Source organism: Choloepus didactylus, chromosome 19, assembly GCF_015220235.1.
Source record: "Choloepus didactylus isolate mChoDid1 chromosome 19, mChoDid1.pri, whole genome shotgun sequence".
NCBI classification, from domain to species: Eukaryota; Metazoa; Chordata; class Mammalia; order Pilosa; family Megalonychidae; genus Choloepus; species Choloepus didactylus.
The window spans coordinates 49,886,341-49,913,582 of record NC_051325.1 but is presented as its reverse complement, the minus strand read 5'-3'; the positions used below and the strand labels follow the sequence as shown (position 1 = coordinate 49,913,582).

Genomic DNA, 27,242 nt, shown 5'->3' with positions numbered 1-27,242 from the left:
TGCTGTCCCTGTGACCTCCTTACTCCAGTACCTGTCCCATTACCCCCTTTTCCCCCCACCCAGGGAACTGAGGGAGAAGATCCAGCCCGAGATCCTCGAGCTGATCAAGCAGCAGCGCCTAAATCGACTCTGTGAGGGCAGTAGCTTCCGAAAGATTGGGAATCGCCGAAGGCAAGGTGAGAGGAAGACCTGGGCCAACGGGCTGGTATTTACTGACAAGAGTCACTGTTACTGTAAGGGAGCCTGCCTGGACAGACCCTGCAGGGAACAAGTCATCCTTTTGCTCTTCATATGCCCAGGCCCTTCAAAGAACTGTCCTCCTTTACCTGCTTTGTTTTCCCTTGTATTACAGAACGTTTCTGGTACTGCCGCTTGGCACTGAACCACAAGGTTCTGCATTATGGTGACTTGGACGACAACCCTCAAGGGGAGGTGACATTCGAATCACTGCAGGAGAAAAGTAGGTTCATTTCTCTGTTGGTGTGTCATGGTACCTGGACTAGTTGGGAGACCTGAGTTCTAGACCTGGCTCTGTTTCAAACTGAGGATATGATCATGGGCAGGTTATTTCTCTGGACCTGTTTCCTCATCTGCAGAGAGTCTCCACCTGGCTTCTCCTCATGGGGTCGTTTGGAAAATTACATGAGACCACAGATGTGAATGTGGTTTATAGATTTTAAAGGGTGATACAAGATTAAACTGAAAGGCAAGGGCTAAGACCATAAGGTCTGAAAACCAGACTGCCTGGATTCCTATCCTGGCTTTGCCCTAATTGGCTGATGATTCTCCTCTATGCAAGTTAATTCTCCCCTCTGCCTTGGTTTTCTCTCCTATGAAGTGGGAATAATAACCACACTTTCCTCAGATGACAGCTGAATGAGTAATGTATGTAAAGCACTTGGAACAGTGTGGGTATGTAGTAGGCATAACTGTCAGCTGCTCTGCTGCCATTTGCTATTGTGGTCTTGTCATCCTCACTATTGTCGAGTGGAAGTGAGTTGAGTGTCCAAGACCCCATTCCGTGGGGAGACAAATCCAGAAGTCTTGAAGCAACCCCAGTTAACTTTTATGCAGTCCTACCATTCCATGGTCTGTGGGAAGTGACCAAGGAGGAGGGCCCAGTACCAGGCCACCCTGCCCCACTACCCTCCCCGAGTTTGGGGGCTGGGGCTGGGGCTTCCTTTCCTAAGCAAGGACCAACCTGCAGCATAAAGCTTCCAGAGACTAATTCCCGTCATTTTTCAGTTCCTGTTGCAGACATTAAGGCCATTGTCACTGGGAAAGATTGTCCTCACATGAAAGAGAAAAGTGCTCTGAAACAGAACAAGGTGAGTGATGAGGCACTCTTGAGTTTGAGTTGCTGGCACAGTGTTACCTAGAGAGGACTGTTGGTAGCAGGTGTTTTTAGATGCACGCTTTCTCTTCCTCACCTCCCCCCCCCTTTAAATTATTCTTGAACTTTTCATTAAGAAGAATTTTGAACATATACAAAAATACATAGAACCCCCATATACTTATCACCCAGACTCAACAACCATGGCAAATTCTGTCCCATGCACTTGCCCTCCTCCTTTATTATTATGAAGTAAATCCCAAATATCAGATTATCTCATCCGTAAATATTTAGTATATATCTCTAAAATATAGAAACTCTTTTAACATAACCGCAATACTGTTAACACACCTAAAAAGAAATAAGTAGTTATTTAAATCATCAAATAGTCCATCGATGTTTTAATGTCCAATTATCTTATAAGCTTCATAATTTCTCTCTATAAAATATGTAAATGTTTATTTGTATATATATTTATAATGCACACAAAGATATATCTGGGTATATATGTGTATGTATATATTCACACAAACCCATATAACCATTTTATTTGATAAATCAGAATCCAGATCAGGTCCACACATTGTGACTAGTGGATAATGTCTTTTGTTTCTTAATTTACAAGTTCTTCCTCTATCTTTTTTTATTTTTTTCTTTGCAGTTTATTAGTTGAGGAAACCAGTTTGCCTGTTTGGTAGTTTCCCAGAGACTTAAATTTGCTGATTGTATCTCCATGATATAGTTCAGCTTGCTCCTCTGTTCCAGATCTGTAAACTGGTAGTATGATCTGGAGGCTTGATCTGGTTCAGGTTTGACTTACTTAGGCAAGACTACTTCATAGATGGTGCTGTGTTCATCCGTCAAGAAGCACATGATGTCTGGTTGTCTCTGTGTGTGTTAGCAGGCTGTTGATGCTCAATGCCTCATTTCATTAGTGAATTAAGGTTTGCAAAACGGTGATATTCTAATTCAGTCATTTTCATTTATTAGCCGAACTAACTATAAGGAGAAACTTGCCCTCATCTACCATTGGTTTTCCAGCGGAGCAGTTTGTATAAGAAAGGCAGGATAAATGCTTGGTTCTTCTTTATGTGCCTATTTTGAAAATGATGAGTTAGGTAGGATAAATGCTTCACTCTTCTTTATGTGCCTATTTTGAAAATAATGAGTTAGTTCCCTGGTCTTGTCCAACAGCAGTCAACTTTGTGTGTGAGTCTTTTGTCTTTTGTTTTTTGGTATCATGAACTTATGAATTTAAGCAAATTATATTTGCTTCAATCCAGTCATTTTACTGATGCTCAAATTGTCCTATCTTCAGCCACAATTTGTTTTTATTATTGTTTTATAAACTTTCAAGACTTTCCTATGCCGTTTACAGCATGATAAAAATAGGAAGTCCATCATCTTGGTAATAAAATATATAACTTTTCAGGTAACATACAGTCATGGACCATGACATTCAGAGGGTTCTGAAGGTTGAAAAATAACTTCTCTTCAATTTAAAAAGTTACACATCTTAAGCGTGACTTGGGTGGGGAGTGGGTACTTTAAGGTTGATTACACTGGGCCTCATCTCCAACCAGGCTGTGTGCATGCCTAGGGGCCTTGCTGACTCCTCACCTGAATCAAGACATTTGATGAGTTCTTTGGCCAAGATCTTGGTGTGCAGAGTCCAGCCATTCCATTGCTCCAGAGTAACCGAAACCTTTTCTCCTTCAGGAGGTGTTGGAACTGGCTTTTTCCATCCTGTATGATCCTGATGAAACCTTAAACTTCATTGCGCCTAATAAGTATGAGGTGAGCAGTGTGGCACTGCCTTGGGCAACAGAGCCCTCCCCACAGCTCTTCAGTTGGAGGAGAGGAGTACGCAGAACAGGAGTGTTCCCTAAAGGCAGATGGCCACAGCTCGTTCTGATAGCTGTCTGATGCTGAGGATCTGCCATGCTGTGGGCCTTTCACCCTGAGCTGGGCTCTCCAGGTCACTCTTCAGCAGTGGCTGTAAGGCTGTCATTAGAAAGATAAGGTCTACTGGGGCTAACCTATTTGAATGGGACTAGGAAAATTCTCCTCTTTTCATTTTTTTCTCTGGCTACCTGCCCAAGTATACTTAACAGATCCTCCCCACTCAGGGCTCCTAGTCCCATGTTGTAGTGGATCTGGCATGGACTTTGAAGCCAGATGGATCTGGTCCTCCTGACAAGGGGCTGTCAGTTTCAACTGCAGCACCGGAAGACTCTATGAGTAACTGTGGTTGACACTGTTCATGCCTGGTGAGCTCTAAGGGACATCAGTGGGAACTGGAGGTGGGGCTTCTGGAAGAGGGGGCTGGGCCTCAGCTGCCAGTGGACTTTTATTGTGAAGAAGTGAAGGACAGTCAGGTGGGGAGACAGGAGAGCAAAGGCCTGGACAAAGGAAAACAGCAGGAGCGCGAACAAGAGGAGTTGGAGGGATGGGCTGAGAGGAGTTCTCTTGTCTTGAGACCCTGGAGTTCAATTTCTCTAGTATTGATTTTTAAACACTTTTTGAGTGTTTTTTTTTCCTGTTTTGAAATCAAGATCCTATGGTGCTTCCTGTTTGGGACCTTTTTTTTCAGTTTATATTTCCTCCACCACCACTACTAATTTGGGGGGCAACTTCAGGTAGTTGGTGCCCTAGTACTCAGGGCTAATTTTGCTGGATTCATTAATTGCATTTCTTAAAAATCCTATTTCATTTTATCTTAAGGAATTTTAATACACTTCCCCTCATAATAGCCAGAAGATCTTTGCAGAAAATGAATGATTATCTCCCAATTTATGTTTGCTATTATTCCAGACTTTCATGTATCAGGTTTGTATAAAATCAGTTTGGCTATACTGAATAGTGCCAAAAGAAACTGTCGTTTTGAGTCCCATCAGAGAAGGGACCTGGGCAGGATCTCCAGCTGATCAGGAGCCATCATCTGACGTTTTTCACCTTGCTCCCCACAGTACTGCATCTGGATTGACGGCCTCAGTGCCCTTATGGGGAAGGACATGTCTAGTGAGCTGACCAAGAGTGACCTGGACACCCTGCTGAGCATGGAGATGAAGCTGCGGCTCCTGGACCTGGAAAACATCCAGATTCCTGAAGCCCCACCACCAGTCCCCAAGGAGCCTAGCAGCTATGACTTTGTCTATCACTATGGCTGAGCCTGGAGCCAGAGGCGACAGTGCCCAGATAGGGATTTGTGGCCCAGTAGAAACACTTACAGTCTGGTGCCTTGTCTTTTGCTTGTACAGAATCTGTAGTGGCTGCCCATGGTGGCCAGGAAATGCCAGCCATTCCTCAAACTGTCCTCTTACCACCCAGAGCTTTCTTTTGGTCCCTGTCCACTAAGAGTCATGAAGGCAGGGTGATCTGACCTCCCCATCACTGCAAAGCCTGGGATTGGGCCATGACGAATGAACAACAGATGCCCTTGCCTTCTGGCCCAAGAAACTGCTTCTTGAGCTGTATTTAACAACAGCCACTCACTTTTTCTTCGAGAGCTTGCTCTCTGGTCTGCTGGACTCCATGTGAGCAAGAGCTGGCCAGGAAAGGCTGTCTGCAGAGGACAGATGTGCTGGGCGTGTAGAGCGCCTTGGAGTGTCTGCCTGTGGGTGGTCCATGCCTGTTTCTCAGATCTAAGTAGAGGCCTTGGCCTTTGCTCAGTAGATGCGTTGGGCCTCTTCTTCACGAGGACTCACTCCAGCCTCACACAGTGCCAAGATGCTGCTGCTTCTGAGGTTCGGCTCGAACATCTCTGATCTCTGGAGCCACCAGATCTCTTGCCCATGCAGTTATCAGGACAGATGGAAGTTTCTGCCTACAAGTTCTCTCATCCTAGCAAGTGAAGGCCTACAGGCTAAGTCCCACCCTCTTACTCTCAAGGAACTCTGCAAGAAAAACCCAGGTGAAACCTGGGCCTAGACTGTACTGAGGTCACTAGGTTCCATCCCCTATTTCCCCAAGTTTATATCTTTTCTTCCTTAGGCAGAAATCTCCCATCTAACCTGAACTGCCATACCCCTCCAGTTTGCTTTCCATTGGCCTCCCAGACCCCAGGGAAGTTTGCCTTTCCTTCCTCCCCTTCCCAGTTTGGTGGTTTCTGCCATTGGCCATGATTTCAGGGAGCTGGCTGGGGCCAATTGAGGCCACAGTTGTGCCAATGGGCTTCCCTGGTGCTGCAGCACTTGTAAACCACGTGCACAGCGTCTCTCCTTGGACATACGGTAACATGGTGGCATTCAGTGTTGGTAGCCTGGCATGGTAGGTACTATCCAATGAAGAGTGTACTATATATTTTCTTTACTGTAGGCCATACTTATACATATGTGTACATATATTTATATAAGATCTACCTATCCTAGGATGGAATGTTTGGGGGAAAATAACACTGGGGGCAAAATGAAAAAAAAAAGTACCACTTCCAGTTGTGAGCCCAGATTGTAACCTGAGAGCAACTGGGAGCTTCCTGCCAGTGACCATGTTTTCAATAAATAACTCTTTCATGTACAAACTAGTCCCTGTTACCAGCTGTTTCTCTGCACTTACTCCCTGCCCAAGGATGGAGATTTCACCTTGACCAGCCTTCATTTCAGTGTGTCTGGGAAACTGGAAGGTTCTAGCTCTCCAGCATCTTCCAAGAACCCCTTCCTCCTCATCAACCCCTTTTCACCCTACCACACACACACAGACACACACCTCCTGGTTAATGATGCTCACAGATTGCTGCAATGGGACAAAGTGTTTTCTGCCTAGGCCTGCTGGGTACAGCAGGAAAAGACAGACTACACCCCATGAACATGTTCTCCCTCTTCTCCCTGCTGGGGGCACAGCCATAGAACAGCTCAAGTACTTGTACCTGCCTTAAAAAGAAGACATTCTTTACCCTGTGTATTGCCTGTGCTAATGCCCAGCCTCCCAGATGGGTTTAATCTGTTGCTCCAAGCCTCCTCAAGTTTGGCTGGTAGTTGGGAAGGTTGAATGAGTGCAGTGATGAAAACAGATACTTTTCTCTTTACTCTGAGAGAGGATAAACTCTTGATAGGCAAGGAAAATGCATACAATACAGGCCTTGAGGAATGAATGACGCTAAGACCTTGGGCAAAGATGGAAGGTACTTGTAGGGGCTTGGTAAGTATTGAACGAATTAATGCCTGTGTGATATTGGAAGCAGCAGCAGCGGTTTGCATACAGCACTGCCTTCTGTTAGAGGAACCAGGGAAGCCCAGCTGAGTCACTTGCAAGGATCTGTGTTTGAGTCAGTTTTAGAGCCTGGAAGTCCAAGAGGGGGCTGGAGAAGGGCAGAAATACAAAACTGGGTCTCAATGTGCAACCCTGTCCTCCTGGAATGGTCACCCTACCCACAAGTTCTGCCCCTTTCAATCCATCCTGCAAGATGAGTCAAGTACAAGCTCCTTAGGCAACTTTTCCAACCGTGGTTTTTGCCACTTACAAGCAACACAAGCTCCAAGTCCCGCTGGAGCATTCTCATTATTTAGAATCCTTTAGCAATCTTCCATTTCCTCTGTCTGGGAGGCTCTCCCCCTACTCAACCTATTGAAATTGGAATAATTCTTATAAAGTTCCAGGCTCACAGAAAATGCTTCATAAATGTTAATTACCACACTTCTGGATCTTCTAAGCCTTATCCAGTTTAACTCCCCCGACATCACTGCTAACTGGCCTGAGCTCCCAGAAGAAAAAGTCCATAAGAGATTTATCTTTGGGTTCTGCTTTGCCCAGCACTGGACTGGATATAAGGTAAATACTTAATTTGTTCAATAAAAGTAAATAGGTGAACTTTTTTTTTGAATACCCGCTCTGTGCAGCTTACGGGAACTGCAGGAAAAAGCCCCTGCTCTAGAGCAGGAGAGACACAAATAACTACAATACAAGCTAGAGGGGCTTCTCAGAAGGTGTCGGCGATGAAAGGAAATGGGCGAGAACACCCAGCCAGACGCCAGCGCGCGGAACACCACCCAGCAACCTAACGCCGGCTCCGCCCCGCCCCTCAGCGGCTTCCGGGGGAAGTCGCCTCTCCCAGCGGGGGACGGCGTCCGGCCTCGCACTTCCGGCGCGAGGATCCTGGCCGCGAGCGTCACATACGGAGGTGAGTGGGCGCGCGGTGGGCCTTCCTGCGCGCTCCCGGGTCGTGGAGGGCGGGGGCCGCGAAGCGGGGTCCCTGCCCTGGCGCTGCGGCCTCGCACACGATGACGTGGAACAGGCCTGCCCTCTTGCCCCTTTCAGGGCCTCAGTCTTCCGGTCTGTGCAGGGGACAGGTGCAAGGGTCTCCAACCGCCTTCCTGCGGGTCCCTGCCCCGCGCTGATTCAGCCAGTATTAATTGAGAACCTGCGACGTGCCGGGCCCCTCACCCAGCCGAGAGTCGTATAGACGACCCTGCTCGTAGAGAGGCCGCATCCCGGGGTGGGGGTAGGGGGGCAGCAGCAAATACTATGCAAACATGGAAACGTAAGATGGTGAGCAAGTGCCACGGGGACGAGGAGGCGGACCTGCCTGGTGGGGGGAGAGTTGTTGAGGAATGAAATTTGAGCTGAAACCTCAACGAAGTATTCAGCCAAGCAGAGATCTGTGAAAGAGTGTTCTAGAGAAAGGAAACAGACTTGATGTGTTTGAGAACCAGCAAGGAGGTCAGTATGGTGGATGCTGGGGGATAGTGGAGGAGAATGAGGTTGCAGAGGCCAGATCACTGAGGCCGCCTTTGTGAGACTGGTGAGGAGTTGGGATTAGCCTGTGCAGCTGTGTACTGCTTTCTTTATCTAAGCCATCTCTCAACCTGCTTTGTGGGTTCTGGCTGTAAAGGGGAAGGAGTCAGTAGGTGAAAGGTATTTGTGGCATGGACTCTGGTGGTGGGTGTTCTGGTTTGCTAGAGCTGCCGTTATGCAAAATACTAGAAGTGGATTTGCTTTTATAAAGGGGATTTATTAGGTTACAAATTTACAGTTCTAAGGCCATGAAAGTGTCCATACTAAGGCATCCACAAAAGGATACCTTCACTGAAGAGAGGCCAGTGGAGTCTGGAACACCTCTGTCAGCTGGGAAGGCACATGGCTGGTGTCTGCTGGTCCTTTGCCCCCAGGTTGTTTCAAAATGACTTTCTCCAATATGTCTCTGGGTGTCTGTCTTAGCTCTTCTCTCTCGGCTCCTGTATATCCTTGCTTCTTTTCCCAGGGCGTTTCTAAGTGTCTAGGGGTCCTCTCTTAGCTTCTCCAGGGTAAACTGGGCTTCATCTCTTAGCTTAGCATCTCCAATGTCCTTCTGTCTGCATGTCCAAGTGTCTCCAAGCATCAGCTTTCAACAGCCATCTTCAAAATGTCTCTGTTAGCTTCTCTTGAGGCATTTTGTCCTCTCTGCTCTCTGTGTGAGCTCTCTTTAAAGGACTCCAGTGATCTAATTTAAGACTCACCCTGAATGGGCAGGGTCCATACCTCCATGGACATAATTCAATCAGAGGTTCCACCCTAATCAACAGACTAATCAGTCTATCCTCACAAGATTACATTAAGGAATGTGGCTTTTCTGGGGGACATAATATATCCAAACCGGCACATTCTACCCCCTAAACCCCAAAAAAGACATGTTCTTTCCAAATACAAAAATACATTCATTCCATCACAATATTGGTAAAGTCTCAAAATCAGTTAGTGGCATGGTTTGTCCTAAGGCAACATTCTCCTCTGACTGTGGACCTGTGATACTCAAAACAAGTTATCTGCTTCCAGTATACAACAGTCATAGGATAAATGTTCCCATTGCCATAGGGAGAAATTGGAAGGAAAATAGGGGTCACCGGACCTAAACAATTCCGGAAAACTGCAGGGCAAACTCCATTAGATTTCAAAGTCTGGGAGTCATTTATCAAAGGACGTTTTTATCCTTGGGACTCGAGAGAGCAGGAGTCCAACCCTTTCCAAGGGCCTTCACGGCAGCCCTTTTCTCTCCAAATGCTGGGGTGAGTACTCCAACATATCCATGCTTTGGGGAGACCACCTTCTTGGCCCTGCTCTCCTCAAGCTCAGGGCACCACCTAGACCCTGCATCTCCAGGGCAAAGGCTCTCCCCTCTCCGAACAGTGGGGTTGTGGCCAGGCTTTCCCCAGTCCCAGGGGAATGTGCTCCACCCTCTCTGAGGCCTGGGGTGGCAGCACTCTTCTGACCTTCGAAGTGGAAGGCCCACCCTCTACCTCCAGGGCAAACTCACCCTTTTGACGTGCATGGGTTGTTCTGCAGTCCTTGCCCGAGATTTCTTGGCTTCCATAATTCTGCCTTCTCTGAAGAAATTTTTACTTCAGTCTGTCCCTAGGCCAGATCTGTTTATGCAGATCTCGCAAAAAAATTGTTGGCTTAGCATGCAGCATATAGGGGTCAAAACCATCAGACAATAGAACTTTCCACAAATCCTTTGTGGACAACTCCATTTCCAGTCCTGGCTTGTACTCAAATGGCTGGCTGGTTCTGGGTTTCATTAAATCCTCACGTGGTTCTGTAGCCTCTGGGGTTTCACTTTCTGGAAGCCCAGAGTTTTCCAGACCATCAGTTTCTGGTTTCTTTGTACCCAAGAGTTCAGTTTTCAGCTTCTCTTTCCTTTCACATTTTACTATAAGCTTCAAGGAGAAGCAAGGCTGCATTTTCCGTATTTAGCTTGGAGATCCCTTCAGCTAAGTATTCCCATCTCATTGCTTTCAAATTCTGCCTTCCATCCAACACCAGAAGTCAATTTTGCCAAGTTTTCTGCTACTTTAAAACAAGGATCGCCTTCTTTCCAGTTTGCAACAACATAGTCATCATTTCTGCACAAGGCCTCATCAGAAGTATCTTTAGAGTCCATGTTTCCACCAACAATCTCTTCAAAGCAATCTAGGCCTTTTCTGTTAAGCTCCTCACAGTTCTTCTGGAATCTTCCCCATATCCATTTTAAAAGCTGTTCCAATATGTTTGGTATTTGCAAACCCATTAACACGCCACTCCTGGTACTAAAACCTGTTCCAGTTTGCTAAAGCTGCCAGAATGCAATATATCAGAAATGGATTGGCTTTTATACAGGGGATTTATTAGGTTGCAGATTTACAGTTCTGAGGCCATGAAAGTGTCCATACTAAGGCATCAGCAAGAGGATACCTTCACTGAAGAAAGACCAATGGTGTCCAGAACACCTCTGTCAGCTAGGAAGGCATGTGGCTGGCATCTGCTGGTCCTTTGCTCCCAGGTTGTGTTTCATAATGGCTTTCTCCAGTATGTCTCTGGGTGTCTGTCTTAGCTCCTCTCTCTTAGCTCCTGTGTGTCCTTGCTTCTTTCTCCCAGGGCTTTTCTAAGTGTCTGGAGATCCTCCCTTAGCTTCTCCAGGGCAAACTCTGGGCTTCGTCTCTTAGCTTAGCATCTCCAATATCCTTTTGTCTGCATCTCCAAGAGTCTCCAAGCGTCAGCTTTCAACAGCAGTCTCCAAAATGTCTCTCTCAGCTTCTCTTGGGGTGTTTTGTCCTCTCTGCTCTCTGTGTGAGTTCCCTTTAAAGGACTCCAGTGATCTAATTAAGACCCACCCTGAATAGGCAGGGTCCATACCTCCATGGAAATAATTCAGTCAGAGGTTCCACCTTAATCAACAGACTAATCAGCCTATCCCCCCAAGATTGCATTAAAGAATGTGGCTTTTCTGGGGGACATAATATATCCAAACCAGCACAGTGGGCTTAGAGGTAAAAAATAGTAGATGGGTCAGGAATTACATTGAAACTGAAGGAGAGGCTTTGAGGAATGAGGGAAAGAGTGCTCAAGAATGTATTATGCTGGCCTTTAATGAATGACTGGAATAGGTTGGGGGCATCAGAAAGAATCAAGAAATCTGTTTGGAGCATCTTAGGTTTTAGGTGTCTTGAAAGGAGCTACCAGATAGTCAGTTAGATGGACTAGTCTGGAGATCCCAGAACTGGTTAGGCTAATGTAAGAATTTAGTTCTTGGTACTCAGTTTTCTCAAGTTGGGTTGAGGAGGAGGAGCCAATGAAGAAGACTTAGAAAAAGTCCAGAAAAGCAGAAGAAAAACCAGGAGAATGGGATGTTGTGGCATCCAGGAGAAGATGTTTCCGGGAGGAAGTAGCCAGTTGTAAGATGCTGATGTGTGCCTATGTACTTGGCCCTTGAAGTGGGTGACGGGAAGGAGGGCATGGTGATTCAGTGCAGCAGTGAGGACAGACGGAAGAGGGGGCAGGAGGTGAGGGAGTGGAACAGCAGTGCAGGCTGCCCTGGGGAAGTTTCACTGTAAGGGAGCGTATGGTGTGAGCCCCAGGAGGCAGATGGTTTTATCCCCCTTTAATGTTGAGGAAACTGAGGTCCGGAGGTTAAGGAACAGGGCTACAAACAGTCATAAGTAGGCCACCAGAATCAGAGCTCAGATCTTTCTAACTCCAAAGTCCACACTTTCAAGCACTGAACTACACTGCACATGTTATAGATAAGGAGTCTGAGGTGGAGCAAGGGGGTATAGCAATTTGTCCCCTGGCACTAGCTCTGCTTGGCTGTGGGTACTGCTCCCAGCCAGTGCTCCCTGAGGAAAGTGAGACAGAATATGGAGCTTCTTCTCTGGACAAGTGAGATTAACAAAAGAGCATTTACCCCTTTAAGCCTAGTTTCCCTTATAAAATAAGGGCCGCGTCCCTATCAGTCTCGTATCTGTATCTCCCATACTCAGCATACACGGGTGCTTAATCAGTGCATGTTAAGTAAGTGGCTAGATGATTTCCAAGGCCCCTTCTCACTGAGGCCTGGTTTTGTGTTTGTAGGTGAGTGATCTTCTGAATACTAAGATAATGTGTTGCTAAATTTCAAGACAGTGTTCCCTGTGGTCTAGGATAGTCAAGGGAATTTTCCTGGAGGCGGGGAACCTGGACTAGATCTTTGAAGGAAGAACAGGATTTGAGCAAGCAGAAGAGTGTGTGTGTGGCAGGGAAAAGCATTGCGGTGTAAAGCAGGAATTACAGCAAAAGCAGTAGAAGGGTGAACAGACTCACCTACCTTGGAAACCAGGCCATTTCCTGTGTAGGAACCACAGGGGGAGAGTGCTGGGAAGAAAGCTCTCTCAGGACCAGCGTGCCCTGTGATTTGCTGTGGTGTAAGCACTAGTTCTCAATGGGGAGCAGCTTGGCTCACTCAGGGACATTTGGCTGTGTTTGGAGACATTTTGGGTTGTCATAACTGAAGGGAACAGTGCTACCGCATCTAGTGGGTAGAGCTCAGGGATGCTGCTAAACCCCACAATGCACAGAACAGCCCCAAAATAAAGAATTAGCTCACCTACTGTCACTAGTGCCAAGGTTGAGAAATCCTGGTGTAGAGGGGTGTAGCCTTAAGGTCTGCTTGACTTAGGTTTGATTTCCATGTGCTCCTCTTCAGCTCCACGTGGAAGCAGGGGTGTGTGGGCGCTGCTAGAAGCAGCAGAGAGAACCATCCAGGAGACTAGGCACAGTTAGGGGGAAAGGAGGAGGGCTTGGATGGTGATAGAGGTCGTGAGATGTGATCATATTTGGGATATGCTTTGAAGATAGAGCTGACTAGTATTTGTTAGTTGCATATGGGCTGAGGGAAAGAGGAATTAAGAATTGGAACAAGGCTTCTGGCCTGGATAACTAGGTAAATGGTGGGGGCATTTGCTGAGGTGGGAGGTAGAAAGAGGAGCAGTTTTAGATGCAGGGTAGGTGTGAAAACAGAAGTTCAGTGTTCGACATACTGAGTGTGAGATGCCTGATAGACCAAGCAAAGAAAACCAGTAAGGAATTGAATATTACGAGGTTTATGGGGAGCTCAGAGGTCAGGATATACCTTTGAGAGAGGTCACCTTACAGAAGGCATTTAAAGCAATGGGACTGCACTAAGTCACATAAGACACCTCACTGGCTACAATGCCCCCTTTCATAACAGATATTTTGTAATAACCCCCTTTATTATCCTGAAATGAAATTTATGGTTAACAACAATTACCTACATACAATTTTTTTAAAACCAACGATGCCTTAACTATAATAAGAAATAAATGGAAAGTAATTGATAATAAAGTAAAATGTGTATCAATATGTAAATTCTTAGGCACAGCAGTACTAGGAGTGCCTGTGAAGCCATCAGACGCTTTCAGCTACATGTGACACCACCAGGAGTGTGGCAGCCCCAAGTGCAGGCAGATGCTGCTGTGAGTGCCATTACCATAGACAGGGTGGTTTCTCCACGATGGAAGCTGTTGATACAGTTTTGACAAAAACAGTTCAGTCTCCCTTCAGTGTACATGGAAGTTACATTCTTGGAAATTCTAGTCTATAGTAAAGCCATGCAAAAACTGCTCTGTGTTTGTATAGAAAACACTTAGGTTCTAGGTTCAGGTAACTCTAAGCCAGTGTTTCACCCACATGCATGTCAAGGCCATGCTGGATGCAGAGCAGTTTTTTGTTAGTTGGGACTGCCCTGTTTGTATCTCTGCTCGATAAATGCCAGGAGCATCCCCACAAAGCACCACCATAAGTTTTCAAAGCTCCCCTGAGGAAAACCACTGCTCTAGGGGGTCTTTGGGGCAGAGTCTTATGTCACCTGCTACAGGTTGTCTTGGGGGAGGGAAAATAATAGCACATGTTCCAGAGTGCCGGAGAGTGTAGTTACTCCTTTCGGAAAGGGTTGGGATGGGGATGCCTGCCTGATCAGATGGCTCTGGGAAGGCTTCAGGAAGGAGTGACATTCCAGCAGAATGGGAGGGAGTCAAAGGAGGAGCTGGGGGTGGGGGGCAGGCAGGTGAAGCAGCGGGTGTTCTCTGACCACATTGATGGCAGGCAGGGAGTGGCTTAGTCTGTCAAGATCCTAGGGCAGGTGCCACCTCTACGAGAGTAGCGGTTAGGGCCAAGTCAATGTAGGTATTGGCTTCTTGGTTCATTTATACCTCCTTAAAAACCAGATCGTTCCCCTGAAAATCAGCGTGATTTGCTTGCCCTCTTGCATTGAGTCATCAAACCATTATGGAGAATTTGCAGTGTGGCCAACCAGTGGTACCCTGGTCCTCCGGGAGCTCACAGCCTCCCAGGGGACACAGACATTGCTCATATTATCCCAAGTCCTGTGAAGGAAAACTAGGGGAGCCGTGAGAGCAGCTTGTGTTCCAGGAAGCCAAAGGGGTACCCCAAGGGAGAGACGTTTGAGCTGAAGATAAGTAGAATTAACTGAGAAAGGAATGAAGGGCGGGCAGAGCCTTCAGTTCCTTCTGGCAGCAGGAAGGAGCCTTGTGTATTTGGGGAACCGAAAGGTGGCCATTGGGATCAGGGCACAGAGCCACTGGCACTGAGGCTAGAGAGATTGGCAGGGGCTGGACCAGGGCCTGGTAGCCACAGGCTGGGCCTTGGGCTTTATCACAAGAGTGCTGGAAGCCATGGTAGGATTTTAAGCCGGGATCACGTGTGATCAGACATAGGTTTTTTGAGGGGGGGAGGGGTTTGTTTGTTTGTTTGTTTAATTCAGTTTTATTGAGGTATATTCACATACCATGCTATCATCCATGGTGTACAATCAACTGTTCACAGTACCATCTTATAGTTGTGCATTCATCACCCCAATCTATTGTTGAACATTTTCCTTACACCAGAAAGAATCAGAATCAGAATAAAAAATAAAAATAAAAAAAAGAACACCCAAATCACCACCACCCGCATCTCACCCTATTTTTCATTTGGGTTTTGTCCCCATTTTTCTACTCCATCCATACACTGGATAAAGGGAGTGGATCCACAGGGTTTTCACAGTCACATCAGACATAGTTTTTAAAGATCACTTTGGTGGCAGTTTATGGAGAACAGTGTGAGGGGACGAGTGGCTGTGGCATGGAGCCCTCAGCTCCTTGATGCTCTGTCTGTCCTTTGTTTCCCTCCCTGGGGGCTGAGATGGGGCAGAAGAGGCGGGCCGCAGGGCACCAGAGTTGAGCAGCTGTCACTGGCCTCTGGCTGCAGAAGGCATCATCTCTGCATGGAGTCATCAGAACTGCCTTTTCATTTTTCTAGCGTCAGACCTGGGACCTGTGAGCCCTGCCTCCAGTTAACCATGGAGAGGGTTGACTCGGGCCACCAGCCTCTTAGGTGAGGACTCTGCCTGGGGCTCCGTGGACCATTCCGAGTCATGGAGTCAGAGAGAATTCCGTTAACCAGGAGATGTTCCTGTTGAAAGTCGTGGCCCAGCTCAACCAGCTCCTCCTGGGAGCTGCCTTCAAGAGAGACGCCTACACCCACTGACCCAGGAAGCTAAAGTACTGCAGCTTCCACGGATGGGGAGGTGGGCCTTCGACGTGGCCTTTGTGTGGAAGGCACTCTTGACTCTGGGGCTGGTCCTTCTCTACTACTGCTTCTCTATTGGCATCACCTTCTACAACAAATGGCTGACAAAGGTAACCCGGTGGCCTTGCCAGTGCAGGGGGCTGGGAAGCAGGTGTCTGGAGCCAGGGCTGAGGTCCCTAATATTTAACAGCAGGAAGGCACAGGCTTCAACCAGTCAAATAGGAAGCCAGCTATACCTGGTGGTGGAACAAGGCCCTAGAAGGAAACCAGCCATGCCAGGCATTTCTTTTAAATGTTTGGATCATGGGGAAATCAGTCAGGGACAGGGGAGGTGGGAGGTGGGGATGAGGGGATGAGGGATGGGCTGGAGAAATAGGAGGCTCAAGCCAGCTGTAGCTATTTACCAACTCGTAGAGAATTTCAATATCTTAATAATTGCCACAGCCGTATCAATCCGCACTGGCTAACTCTTATTCCAGAGGCTAAGCCAGGGAAGTGGGGTGGGAGGAGGCCTGGAGAAGGCAGCCAGGCAGGCAGGTTGAAGTGGCAGAGACAACACCATCCTGGGAGCAAGCCCCAGGTCTGCCCCCTACTCTGTTGGGACCTCCAAAATTGGAACTAGCAATGTCATTCCAAATTATTGTAATGGAGACACCTGAAAGCGCGCCCCTCCCCGTACACTGTGTAGCACTCACAAACCCCCAAATAGCACCGCTGCCATAGCAGATAGAGGTGAGGGGGCAGAAGGAAGCAGATGTGGGCAGCTCTTTCAGCTGTGCCTGGGCACCGTGTGCTTCTGGTCCCTACAGAGCTTCCATTTCCCCCTCTTCATGACCATGCTGCACCTGGCTGTGATCTTCCTGTTCTCCGCCTTGTCCAGGGCGCTGGTTCAGTGCTCCAGCCACAGGGCCCGCGTGGTGCTGAGCTGGACCGACTACCTCAGAAGAGTAGCTCCCACAGGTACATGCCTGGTTGTGGGGGCATGGGATTGCCGGGAGAACCGTTGCCAAGGACAAAAGGAAGCCTTCATGGCCTTAAGCGTAGGCTCCTCCTCCTCCTTGCCAGCCCTGCCTGCTCTCCCTGGCAGCACTAATGTCTTTTATGTCTTCCCCGTCTTCCCAACCCCCCCACACCCAGTCAACCAGCCCCCAATGGAGCAGTGGCCTTGTAGTTCCCTCACCCTTCAAAAACTGTCATGAGCCAGTACTACGACCCAGATATACAGCAGTGAACAAAGCAAGGCTGCTGCCCTGGTGCTGTAGCGGGGGAAGTAGCAGGTGCTACAGGGGCACAGAGGCGGGGAGTGTCACCCAGGCGTGGGGCAGGTGTTGTCTAGCCTAAAGCATGGGCAGGACTGGCTGGTCCTGGGAAGAGGAAGGGCATATGTGTACCAGGGAGAGGTGTGGCACATGGGGAGGTATGAAAGGGAACTGAGAGTGTCTCAATACATCGAGGGCTCGGTGCTGGTGAGAGGAAGTGAAAGAAAAGAGTTGAGAGGGCTGGCAGGAGTCAGACCCTAGAGGGCTGGGCCTTAGGGACTGCATGGAGGAGCTTGTGTTTTCTCCCTCTGATAGGATCAGATCAATACCCCTCAGCAAGGAGCAGAACATCACAGGCCTCAGCTGATCAGAATGGCCTCAAACCCTAATGCTGGAGCAGAGATCCCCCCTTTTTGACCAGGAGTTAACCTTGTAGTTGCTGGGTGAAAAGGAGGCCCCAGAGAAAGAGTGGGGGAGATAGGGAGGAGGGAGCACTTAGGTGCCTCATGGACATGTTCTAACAACCGGCACAGCTGTGTTTCCAGTGCTCACACTGCCTAGGGGATGCTCTTGTCTCCACAGCACTGGCAACGGCACTTGACGTGGGCTTGTCCAACTGGAGCTTCCTGTACATCACCGTCTCGCTGTGAGTACCGGCCACACCCTGCCACCTCCCTGCAGGCTCAAGCTCTCTCTGTCTGTCCAGCTGGCTGTCTGCGCACCCGGCCTTTGGGCCAGCCACTCTGCCTCTCTCTGGGACCAGCCCTTGTTCTGTCAGCTCCTCTCTGGCACCCAGCAGCTCTCCAGGAAGTCGCCAGCCTCTTCCGTAAGCCCAGTGCAGAGGGATGCTGTGCCCGCCTGCCCGGCGGCGTGGGGCAGCCAGGGGACTCAAATAGAATGATTGCAGTCCTAGCAGGGGGGAGAAAAGCAGCCGGCGCAACAGAGAAAAGAAACTGACTGGTGTGCAGTGCACACAGCTGTGCCAGAACTTAGTCTGGGCACAGAGAGGGGCACACATAATAGTTATTTCTTATCTCAGATTTTTTGTTTCAGAGAGCAAAATCCCTGCCTTCTCTTTTTCTCCTCTCCTCTCCTCCTTCCTCCCTTACCCTGGTCTCTGCTGAGGGTAGATAAATAATAGGACTCGGTGAGCTCAATGTCAGATCTATAGCTTTTCTCCCTGGTGATAATCAGAGGTCTTTTAGTTGGAGATTTGCTCCCATGAAAGGTCACTTATCAATCCAGACAACTCAGGCTGGCTTCTTTCAGTCTTTTGTCCCCAGGTTGCCTTGCTGCCCTAAACAGAGCCGGTTGCCCGCAGGGAAGTCAGGGGTCCTGCCTACTCACTCCTTTTCCAGCCCACTTCTGTGTGCTCTGGGCTCCTTTCTCGGTCGTGGGTTTTGAGTGCCAGGCTCCAGCAGTGCATGATGGGTAATTTCCGCTTCCAGGTACACAATGACCAAATCCTCAGCTGTCCTCTTCATCTTGATCTTCTCTCTGATCTTCAAGCTGGAGGAGCTGGTGAGGCCTCAGCTTCCCTTTGGCCCCTCCTACCCCCACTGATGCTAAGACTCAAAAAGGGAGTCTGAGCATGGCTTGTCATGCTGTGTGTCATGTCATGTCACACTGTATGACAGAGGAGAGAGATCTACACAGGTGGCAGTAACTCCTTTCTCTAACAAAGGACATAGACACAGGGGCAGCATCCAGAATATTTAGAAGCTGGCATGGCAGGGGTAATGACCAAGGGAGAAAGTCCTCAAGGGTGACTGCCGCCTTTTGATTGCTAGGTCCGGGGGCGGGGGTGGAGCCACTTGGAGGCCAGGTTAGACCAAGGAAAGCATTTCAGTATTTTACAACAGATAGAGATGGCAGGTATCTGCCGAATGTCAGCCCTGATACATCTATGGGCAAGGGGCTGGCCAGGAACTCTGGAGCAGGGGATGGGGTGGAGGGTTTCTTACCCCAGGGACAGCCACGATGGCGGCTGACTCCCAGGCTCCTGGTCTAAGGAGCTCTTGGTTATCAAGATCCCCAAGTCTTTTGCAACTGCCCCCTATCCTGACAGCGAGCAGCCCTGGTCCTGGTGGTGGTCCTCATTGCCGGGGGCCTCTTCATGTTCACCTATAAGTCCACACAGTTCAACGTGGAGGGCTTCGCCTTGGTGCTGGGCGCCTCGTTCATTGGCGGCATTCGCTGGACCCTCACCCAGATGCTTCTGCAGAAGGCTGAACTTGGTGAGCACAGGCCACTTGTGCCCCAAAGAGAGGGCCCCGGGCTCCAGGCAGGGTGGAGGCCATCCAGGGACAGCAGGAAGAGACACAAGCACCGGGCTGGCCGGAGCTGATGGCTCACCCTCCCTCGTCCTGCAGGGCTCCAGAATCCCATCGACACCATGTTCCACCTGCAGCCACTCATGTTCCTGGGGCTCTTCCCTCTCTTTGCCATATTTGAAGGTATGTTGGTCATCCACCTTAGGGCACCTCAGGACAGCAGAGTCCAGATTCCTCCCCTGAGCCCAGCAGTGTGGTGGCTGCAGAGGTCACAGAGGTCAAAGGTGCAGTCACTCGGCAGCACACAGTTTGGGGTCTGGGCAGACACTTCAGTAACATGGCTAGAACCTAGCGTGATAAGTGGGCATAGAAAGCGTATATAAAATACAGCAGACAGTGAATGTCCAAAGAGCCCAGAACATATGCAGAGTTTAAATATCCTAACTAATTTGATCCTCACAGCAGCCCTCTGGGGCAGCACTGTTATTATTCCCATTTTAGGGGAAAGAACTAAGGCACAGGGGAGTAAACCTAACTTACCCAAGGTCCCGTGACACAGAAGTGAGCTAGAACTTGGGTCCAGTAGCCTGGCTCCAGGCCCTCAGCCCTCCTCTTACCTACTGTGCTGTACTGCCTTTATAAGGAGGATCCGGATTGGGAATTGGTAAGACGAGTCAAAACAGCTTCCTGGGCAGTGCATTTTGGAGGATGAAAGGGATTTCAACAGGCCGGTGGGGCCGTGGTATCTGAGAATTGGGCACAATAGGTTCAGACATGTCAAGGCATGGGCCAGCAGAGTGTGTGTTTTGGGGAGCACAGGCGATTGAGGACTGGCTGAGGGTGTGTTTCCAGGGATGGAGCCCAGGGTGCAAGGGGTTGGGGGTGAGCAGTTGTTTACCACCACTGCCATGTTCCTAGAGAAGAGGTGAGGGGTGAGGGTGGTGGGTTCTCCAGGCTGAAGAGGGCAGTCCCCACCTCCTACCCTCAGATGTGTTGGGGTTACTCTGTCCCATGACTGTTCCCAGGGTCATCATAGAGAATCCTGTCCCACATCCACTTAAGTTTCAAGCAGTGAAGCATCTCAGACCTCCCTGAGAAAATTATTCCACAGCCCCATTGTCCAGGAAAATTCTGTTCTGCAGCCTCAGTTTTTTCCTTTGTAAAATCTCTCCCCATCCCTTCATTATATCCCTGTATCAAGTGGCGCACTCTCCTTGCCTCCTGTGTATTTATGCTGTTCCCCATCTCTGCAAACCCACATCCAAAAGCCCCTGTTAGTCGTCACTTAGCAAAGCTGCATGGATTTAGCTCCTTTAATCTTTTCTGGTAAATTAATCCCCCAAGCACCTTCATTACTTATGTTGCTCTTCCTTGAATTCCCTTCAATTTTCCAAGGCCTTTGCAGCACTGCGGAGCCCAGCCTGGAACAAGGTGTCCTACATCGGGAGCCTGTGTGCCCGGGGGGCTGCCACTGCATTTCTTTGGTGCTTCCTTCCAAAAATCTCCAAGTACTGTACCAGCCCTGGGCTACCCGGCGTACTTCCCTTGTGCCTAGCTCAGGGCTCACTGTCACGCCTCCCTCATACACGGGGGAGACTTTCCCGCTGGAGGGGATCCGAGGAGTCCCCTCACGTGGATGGTGTGGGATGGCACGTGGATCTTCTGGAAGTCTAAGCAGAATTTGGTGTGTGTGCGCATGTGTGTTCCTAGATGGAAGGGACTGTGGCTTTTATCATGTTTATATGTGTGCCTGTGTGGTGGTTTTGTTTTTTGTTTTGTTTTGTTTCTAGAAGTGTTCCTCAAATTATACTACCATTTGAGAAATGCTGTCTAGTCCCAAACTGTTTGAGGAGGCTGGTTGGGATAGAGTTTTGTCTGAAATTTAGCCCCTGGAGCTCCCTCAGTGGCCACCCTCATCCCTCTCCAGCTTGCTCGATGTCACAGCTGCAGAGGCCATGTGAAGTCACTGTCTCCTCTCCCACCTTCCCAGAGAGCAGTAGGCACATACTGTCCAGGGGAGCTGGGAGCTTCCATGGTTCTTCTCTGAGGTGTCACCCCCATCTGCTTTAGCCCAGAGGCTGGAATGAGCCTTCCCAGCACCCCCTAATGGAATCACTCTCTGGCTTGTACTGCTCCAGGGCTCTCTGGCAGCCATCACTGCTTCCCCGGTGCCCCAAGGCTCAGGACATCTGTGTGGGATTACTTTATACCTCCCAACCAGTTTCTCAGGGCTTCAGACAGTAACAGGTCCTCAGCAAGGACCGTCTCATCAGGCAGGTGGGGAGGGCAGGGGTGTACCTCCTGGCCAGTGAGGCCTCCAGGTGGGCACTCCCAGGACTTCGCCTCCTGTGCTCTCTCCCTTTTGCTTTCAGGTCTCCATTTGTCCACATCTGAGAAAATCTTCCGTTTCCAGGACCCAGGGCTGCTTCTGCGGGTACTCGGGAGCCTCTTCCTGGGCGGGATTCTCGCCTTTGGTTTGGGCTTCTCCGAGTTTCTCCTGGTCTCCAGAACCTCCAGCCTCACTCTCTCCATTGCCGGCATTTTTAAGGTACAGAATTGGCAGTGACACCAGGGCTGTCTCCAAGGGGAGCCCCCAAGAGAGCTTCCACCCCAGCTCCTGCACCCCAGGGCCCCATGGAGAAGAGACTGCAGTGGTTAGTCAGGTGCCAGGCGCTGGGCTCTCACCCCCCCATCCTTTGCAGCAGCCCCATGAGGTGGGAATGTTCACCCCCATTTCTCAGAGGAGGCCCCCAACCAAAAGAGCTGCTCCTCTCCAGGGGTACACAGCTAGGAAGTAGCCGTACTGGGATTCAGAGCTGGGCCTGGGATGCGTTTGCATTTACCTAGAAGGCCCACTGATCATTTGGCAGTGGCCTGGAGCACTAGGTTGAAAAACCTCCATCCTGACTCAGAAAAGAGCCCCGTGATTGATTGGCAGTGTCTGCCAGTGTGGGCACAGCAACGGGTAGTTGTGGCACAAGTGCCATGTGTTTGCCAGTCTTGCCTTCACTGCTGCCAGCCTATATGCCCCTTCCCCTCTCCTTCCACCTCTCCTCCCTCCTCGCTTCCTCCCTTTTCCTCCCTGCCATCTCTCCCACTTCTCTGCTCAGAGCCATGGAGGGAATTTTTTCTTTGACCGGGCAAATGCCAGGACTGTAACAATGTTGCCTAAGGCCAGAAATGCAGGTCTCCCAAGGGTCTCCTGGCTGCCAGCCAAGCGATTAAGGCACACATTGTGGTTTGTGGAATGAATTGTCCCACCTGTCTCACCAACAGTCTCTGTTTACGAAGACCCACATAGCCATTGTGTGCAGAGCCCGGGGGTCACCCTGCAATCCAGCCTGGAAGGTGCCTCGTGGAAGGGTCTGGACGAGACACCCTGCACTTCCAGCCCTGGATCCAGTTTGCCTTCTTACACCTGACAGAAGCACCTTTTTTGTTGCATCCCAGTAACCCAAAGAGAGGCTGGCAGGGCCTCTGTGTGCACAGAACCCTTTGCATTTGCCTCGTTGCCCTGTAGGCCAGCCTGCCCTGCCTGGGCCCTGGAATTCGGGCAGGTTTGGCTCTGTCCTCTTAGTGTACCCAGTGCCCCTGTCCCCCACCCTCCTTGGGGGCATCTCCTGCTGATCACTCCCCCTTCTTGCTTCTTTGCCCCCAGGAAGTCTGCACTCTGCTGTTGGCAGCTCATCTGCTGGGTGACCAGATCAGCCTTCTCAACTGGCTGGGCTTTGCCCTCTGCCTCTCAGGGATATCCCTGCATGTCGCCCTCAAAGCCCTGCACCCCAGAGGTAACCCAGGGCCCCTTTCAGAGGCCTCAGCTTTCTGACGACCTTCTCCCTGTGACTCTGGATTTCCCTTCATGCCAGCCCTGCCAAGAAGAGCCAGGTGCTCTCAGCTTCCCCATAGCAGCCCCAGCCTGGGGCTCTCTACACAGCTCAGCCACCTTTGTGTTGACTGTTCCTCTAATTCAGGAAGAAATGCCTGGTGGTTCTCCTGCCACCCCTCTGGGGAGACCTGGGATTGTCTCCTAAGGTGGGGGGCGGGGGTTGGTGACTCAGCACACACTCAAATCAGGGCAAACCAAGAAAACTATTGGGTCTCTAACTTAGGTCTCTCTTTATCCCAAGGTGATGATGACCCTAAACCTTTGAAGGGGCTGGGCTCCAACCCTGACCTGGAGCTGCTGCTCCGGAGCAGCCAGCAGGAGGAAGATGACAATGAGGAGGAAGAGTACTTCGTGGCCCAGGGGCAGCAGTGACCAGCCAAGGGTTAGCAGCTTGGATGCAGGCTGCTGCCCACCCGTGGTGCTGCGTCACACTTGGCTGAGCGGCTCAGGTGGGCCTGGGTCACTCTTTGTGACAGGGGGAGAGCAGGGGAGCTGGGAGTTGCCCAGGCTGGGCCTCAGGGCATTGCGTAGCCACGTGGCAGAGCTCTGGGACAGGGCATGTGGCTCCTACCCTTCCTTTCAGAGCCTGGTCAAATGAGGGTGAGCCCCAGGCCACATGGCCCCAGTTCTGGCCCAATCTGCGACCAAGCTGTGCTGGAGCCACAGCTGGAGACTACCTGACTCTGATAGCCACGATTGGAATCGCAGAGGCACAAGGGGTTTCTAAGCGGACTGGGTTTGGACTGCAGAGCACTTGGGAAAGAAAGATGGAGATGCTGGGGCCTCGTCACCTATGAAGTGTCTTTGCTTGGAAAGCAGATTTATTTATAGTTGGAAATAAATGGTTTATGGTCCAGTGGCTACTTCTTGTTGTCTGAGACATTCTCACTCAGCCTAGGGGGAGGGGAGAGAGGGCACCTGGGCCTGGCCTCCTCCTTTCTTTCCCTGCCTGGGGCTTCTTCAAATGCCTGATCATACTCCAGGGCTCCTGCGTCACTTCTGCTCCTGTTTGAGCCCCCACTGCTCTCCTGGGGGACCCACCACACCTGCAGGCAGAAATAAAATGAATATTTACTGAGTACCGTATGTGCTTTCACAACCTGGATTTGAATCCTGTCTCTCACGCACTGGGTTCCACGGTTTCTTCACCTGTGAATTGGGAGAGTCATTCTGAAGGTTAAATGAGTCAATACTGAAAACATTAAATGTATGTTTGTTTTTGAAATCCTTTCAACAATCAAACCAAGACTTAGAGAAGACAAAGAACTTCCTAAATGAGTGGCAGAGCTAGGACTCGAACCTGGGCCAAGCTGCCTCCAGCCTCCATGTGCATCCCTGGTCCACACTGCCTCCTATGAGGGTACATGGGCCTCTGCGTTCTGGGCCTTTCACTCACCTGTGAAGGGAGGGAAGGGGACGAGATGGATGAGATCCCGGTCCTGATGTTCTGTGGTTCCGAGCCCCAGCTTCCTCCTGTGGGGCCCAGTGGTCCAGGAGGAAGTGCTTTCAGGCACTCATGGCAGGTGGCGCCATTGTACCACACAGCGGCTCCCAGACCTGCGGGGCCTCCTATCCACGTCCAGGCAGGGAGCTGCCAAGAAGAGGGGTCCATGAAAGGACAGTGGAGCTCATTGGTGGGGACCAGCTCATGGGGCTTCTAACAGAATTGTTCTAAGCAGATTGGGGCCAGGAAAGCTCACTCTGGTCAGCCTAGGAGAACTGTAGTACTTTAGAAGCTGGGGTCTGCAAAATTCTGCAAAGGACCAGATCGTCAGCATTTCAGTGTGGGGGCTGTATGGTATTTGTCACAACTTCTCACCTCTATCATTGACGGTGAAAGAGGCCATAGGCACTACAGATACAAAAGGTGCGGCTCAGTTCCGGTGAACTCTAGTGTGAAAAAACGATTGGGCCTGCAGGCTGCAGGTTGCTAACCCTGCTGTGGCAGAATACTTAAAAATTACTGTGTCCAGGCCCAGGGGAGGGCTGTGGTCCTCAGAGCCTCAGGGCGCAGGAGGAATTGGGACCAGGATCTGCCTCCAATTCCCACTCTTGAGATAAGCATCTCCAACAAATCAAGGTATAGCACGGAGGGCTCCTTTGAGTGGTGCCTTATGTGCTTCCTGCACCTCTGCCCTCCTTGGATTCTGCAAGCTCAGAGGCCAGGATTAAAGGAAGCTCACGCCCCACATCAGATGACATGGGGAGAGCCTGCCAAGAGGGAGCCAGAGGCCTCCTCACTCTGCCCAAGAGCCTTCTTGGGGTGCAGGATGCTCGAGCAGCAGGGGGAGAGCCTGCCAGAGCCCTGCTGGCTCAGGTGGCTGAGAGCTTCCTGTCTGCTCCCCCACCTCCCCATCCCCGGCACAGGGAGCAAGTGCTGCTGTCTGGTGCAGTAATTACAGGGTGCAGAGTGGGGCTCTCATCACCCACCTGTTGGGTTCGATGACAGCCCCTCACTTAGCAGCAATTACCAGCCGAGCCAAGAGGAGGGCTCCCTCTCTTCCCCCACCCAACCCGCCCTATCTCCTGGCCTCCCAGGCCAGACAGCATCCACCCTCAGCTTTGAGCCTCAGAACCACCCATGCTGTCTGCAGCCATTGCATCTCAGGGCTGCAGCGTCGCCATGGCAACTTGGTGCTTGCACAGGTTGAGGGAGGCTGAGGATGTGACTTGTCTCCAAGGCTGTGGTGTCTGTCCCCAAGCAGCCTCCAGCTCCAGGGCTTCTGCACGAAGTTGGGGAGCGCTGACCCACAGGTTTGCGTTTTAAGTGCCTACATGCCCACCGCCTCTCGCAGGAGCCTACGGTGGAAGGAAGGTTAATGCCCCTAATATATGAGGATGTCTGCAGTGGGGTATGAGAATAAGCTGGAGTTTCCATGTGGGAGAGACCTGAGATGCCAGGCAGGACTTGAAAGCCTTCATCTTCATTCATGTGCCCTTCTCTTCCTTGAGGGCTCAGAGGATCATCCCCATCTGCTTCTGCTCCATTCTACTGAGAGAAATCTGAAAATCCTAGTAGCTTGAGGGCAGAGGGGATGTGGCACCAAGAGAATTCTCTTCCTGGATACCTGCCACAGCCTTCCACATCATGGATTGATGGTGGACTGAGTTGGATGTCCAGTTTTGGGATGTGGACTCCCCAATCATCCATTTGGGTCGACAGTGCTCAATGTGTACTGGCCATATGCCAGGCACTGAGCTGGGCTTGGGGAGAGAGACATTTGTCCTTGGAGAGACAGCAAGTGGAGCAGCAGCATCCCATCTTCCTGCCAGCACAGGGAGGGATGGAGGCAGGGGCTGAGGGGGGTGGGAGGAGAGAACAGAACAGACCACTCAGTGAGCATCCTTTAGCCCTCTCACACACGTGATTTAATCCCTAATGATCCAGTGCAGTGGGAACTGGTTGTACCTATTTCTTCACTGGAAACTAAGCTCAGAGAGGTAAGCATGATGGTGGTTAAGACTCCGGACTCCCTCAGACTTGGATTGCATCTCCTCTCAGCCCTATAATAGCCATGTGATCTTAGCCACGTTGCTGATCTCTGAGCCAGTTTCTTCATCTATAAAGAAGGAACAATCATAAATATCTCCTATCGAGTTATTGTGAGGATGAAATAAATTAATATTTTGTAAGCACTTAGCACAGTGCTGGGCACATAGTAATTACCACTCAGTAAAAGGAAGCAATGATGATGGAACATACATCACTTGCCCAGGTGGGAAAGAAAAAGAGGAGGAGCAGGCACTGAAACCCTGGCTTTGAAGGTCACTATCCTTGCTACAGTGCCTGGCACAGAGAAGGCACTTAATAGATAATTGTGCTATGAAGAAATTTCCAATAGTAGAAACTAAAGGGGGGACTTCAGGTTCTGGAGACAGTCTAACTTCTAAAGGATTTGTCCTGTAAAAGGAGGCTGTTTCCCACCACTGCCACCACCATCATCACCCCCGCCTGCCAGCCACCAGCCTCCCAGCCATCCCATCGAGCCTTCTCCCTAACCATCCAGCCCTGATGCCAGCCTTTGCCCCTGCTTTATTGTAAACTATTAGCTTGACTTCTGCTCTCATGTTTATTTACAGTTTCATTAGCAATTAGCACATTTCCCAGAAACAGGTCCACAGCCTCTAGACCCACCAGCTTCCTGCTGGTGCAGCCATCCCTTCCTCCTGGTTGTATGATG

At 50.1% G+C, this 27,242-nt stretch overlaps 2 protein-coding genes across 10 annotated transcripts in view; both read left to right on the top strand.

Annotated features, from left to right (window-relative positions):
- ELMO2 (engulfment and cell motility 2) overlaps nt 1-5,855 on the top strand; it is a 39,033-nt gene extending 33,178 nt beyond the window's left edge. Inside the window, exons 18-22 of one of the 2 annotated variants that reach the window (XM_037811505.1) lie at nt 64-176; nt 353-460; nt 1,246-1,328; nt 3,053-3,130; nt 4,303-5,855. In XM_037811505.1, coding sequence (XP_037667433.1) covers nt 64-176; nt 353-460; nt 1,246-1,328; nt 3,053-3,130; nt 4,303-4,503 — 583 coding nt within the window. In that variant the 3' untranslated portion in view covers nt 4,504-5,855. The remainder of the gene's footprint in view (nt 1-63; nt 177-352; nt 461-1,245; nt 1,329-3,052; nt 3,131-4,302) is intronic. The other variant, XM_037811506.1, reaches the window with a different exon arrangement.
- A 1,514-nt stretch (nt 5,856-7,369) lies between these two features.
- SLC35C2 (solute carrier family 35 member C2) lies at nt 7,370-26,801 on the top strand. Of its 8 annotated transcripts, none has more exons than XR_005213120.1 (11): nt 7,370-7,448; nt 15,374-15,753; nt 16,453-16,603; nt 17,464-17,548; nt 18,351-18,423; nt 18,971-19,139; nt 19,275-19,358; nt 21,548-21,723; nt 22,834-22,963; nt 23,303-23,859; nt 26,778-26,801. XR_005213120.1 is itself a non-coding variant. In XM_037811810.1 (10 exons), exons 2-10 carry the CDS (start codon nt 15,634-15,636, stop codon nt 23,431-23,433), a joined length of 1,098 nt encoding a protein of 365 aa, XP_037667738.1. In that variant the 5' UTR covers nt 7,370-7,448; nt 15,374-15,633; the 3' UTR covers nt 23,434-23,922. The 8 variants fall into 8 exon arrangements, 6 of the variants coding, with proteins under 6 accessions (XP_037667738.1, XP_037667736.1, XP_037667742.1 ...); XR_005213121.1 differs by lacking the exon at nt 26,778-26,801 and having other exon boundaries at nt 23,303-23,510; nt 23,645-23,922; XM_037811810.1 differs by lacking the exon at nt 26,778-26,801 and having other exon boundaries at nt 17,485-17,548; nt 23,303-23,922.
- The last annotated feature ends 441 nt before the right edge of the window (nt 26,802-27,242 follow it).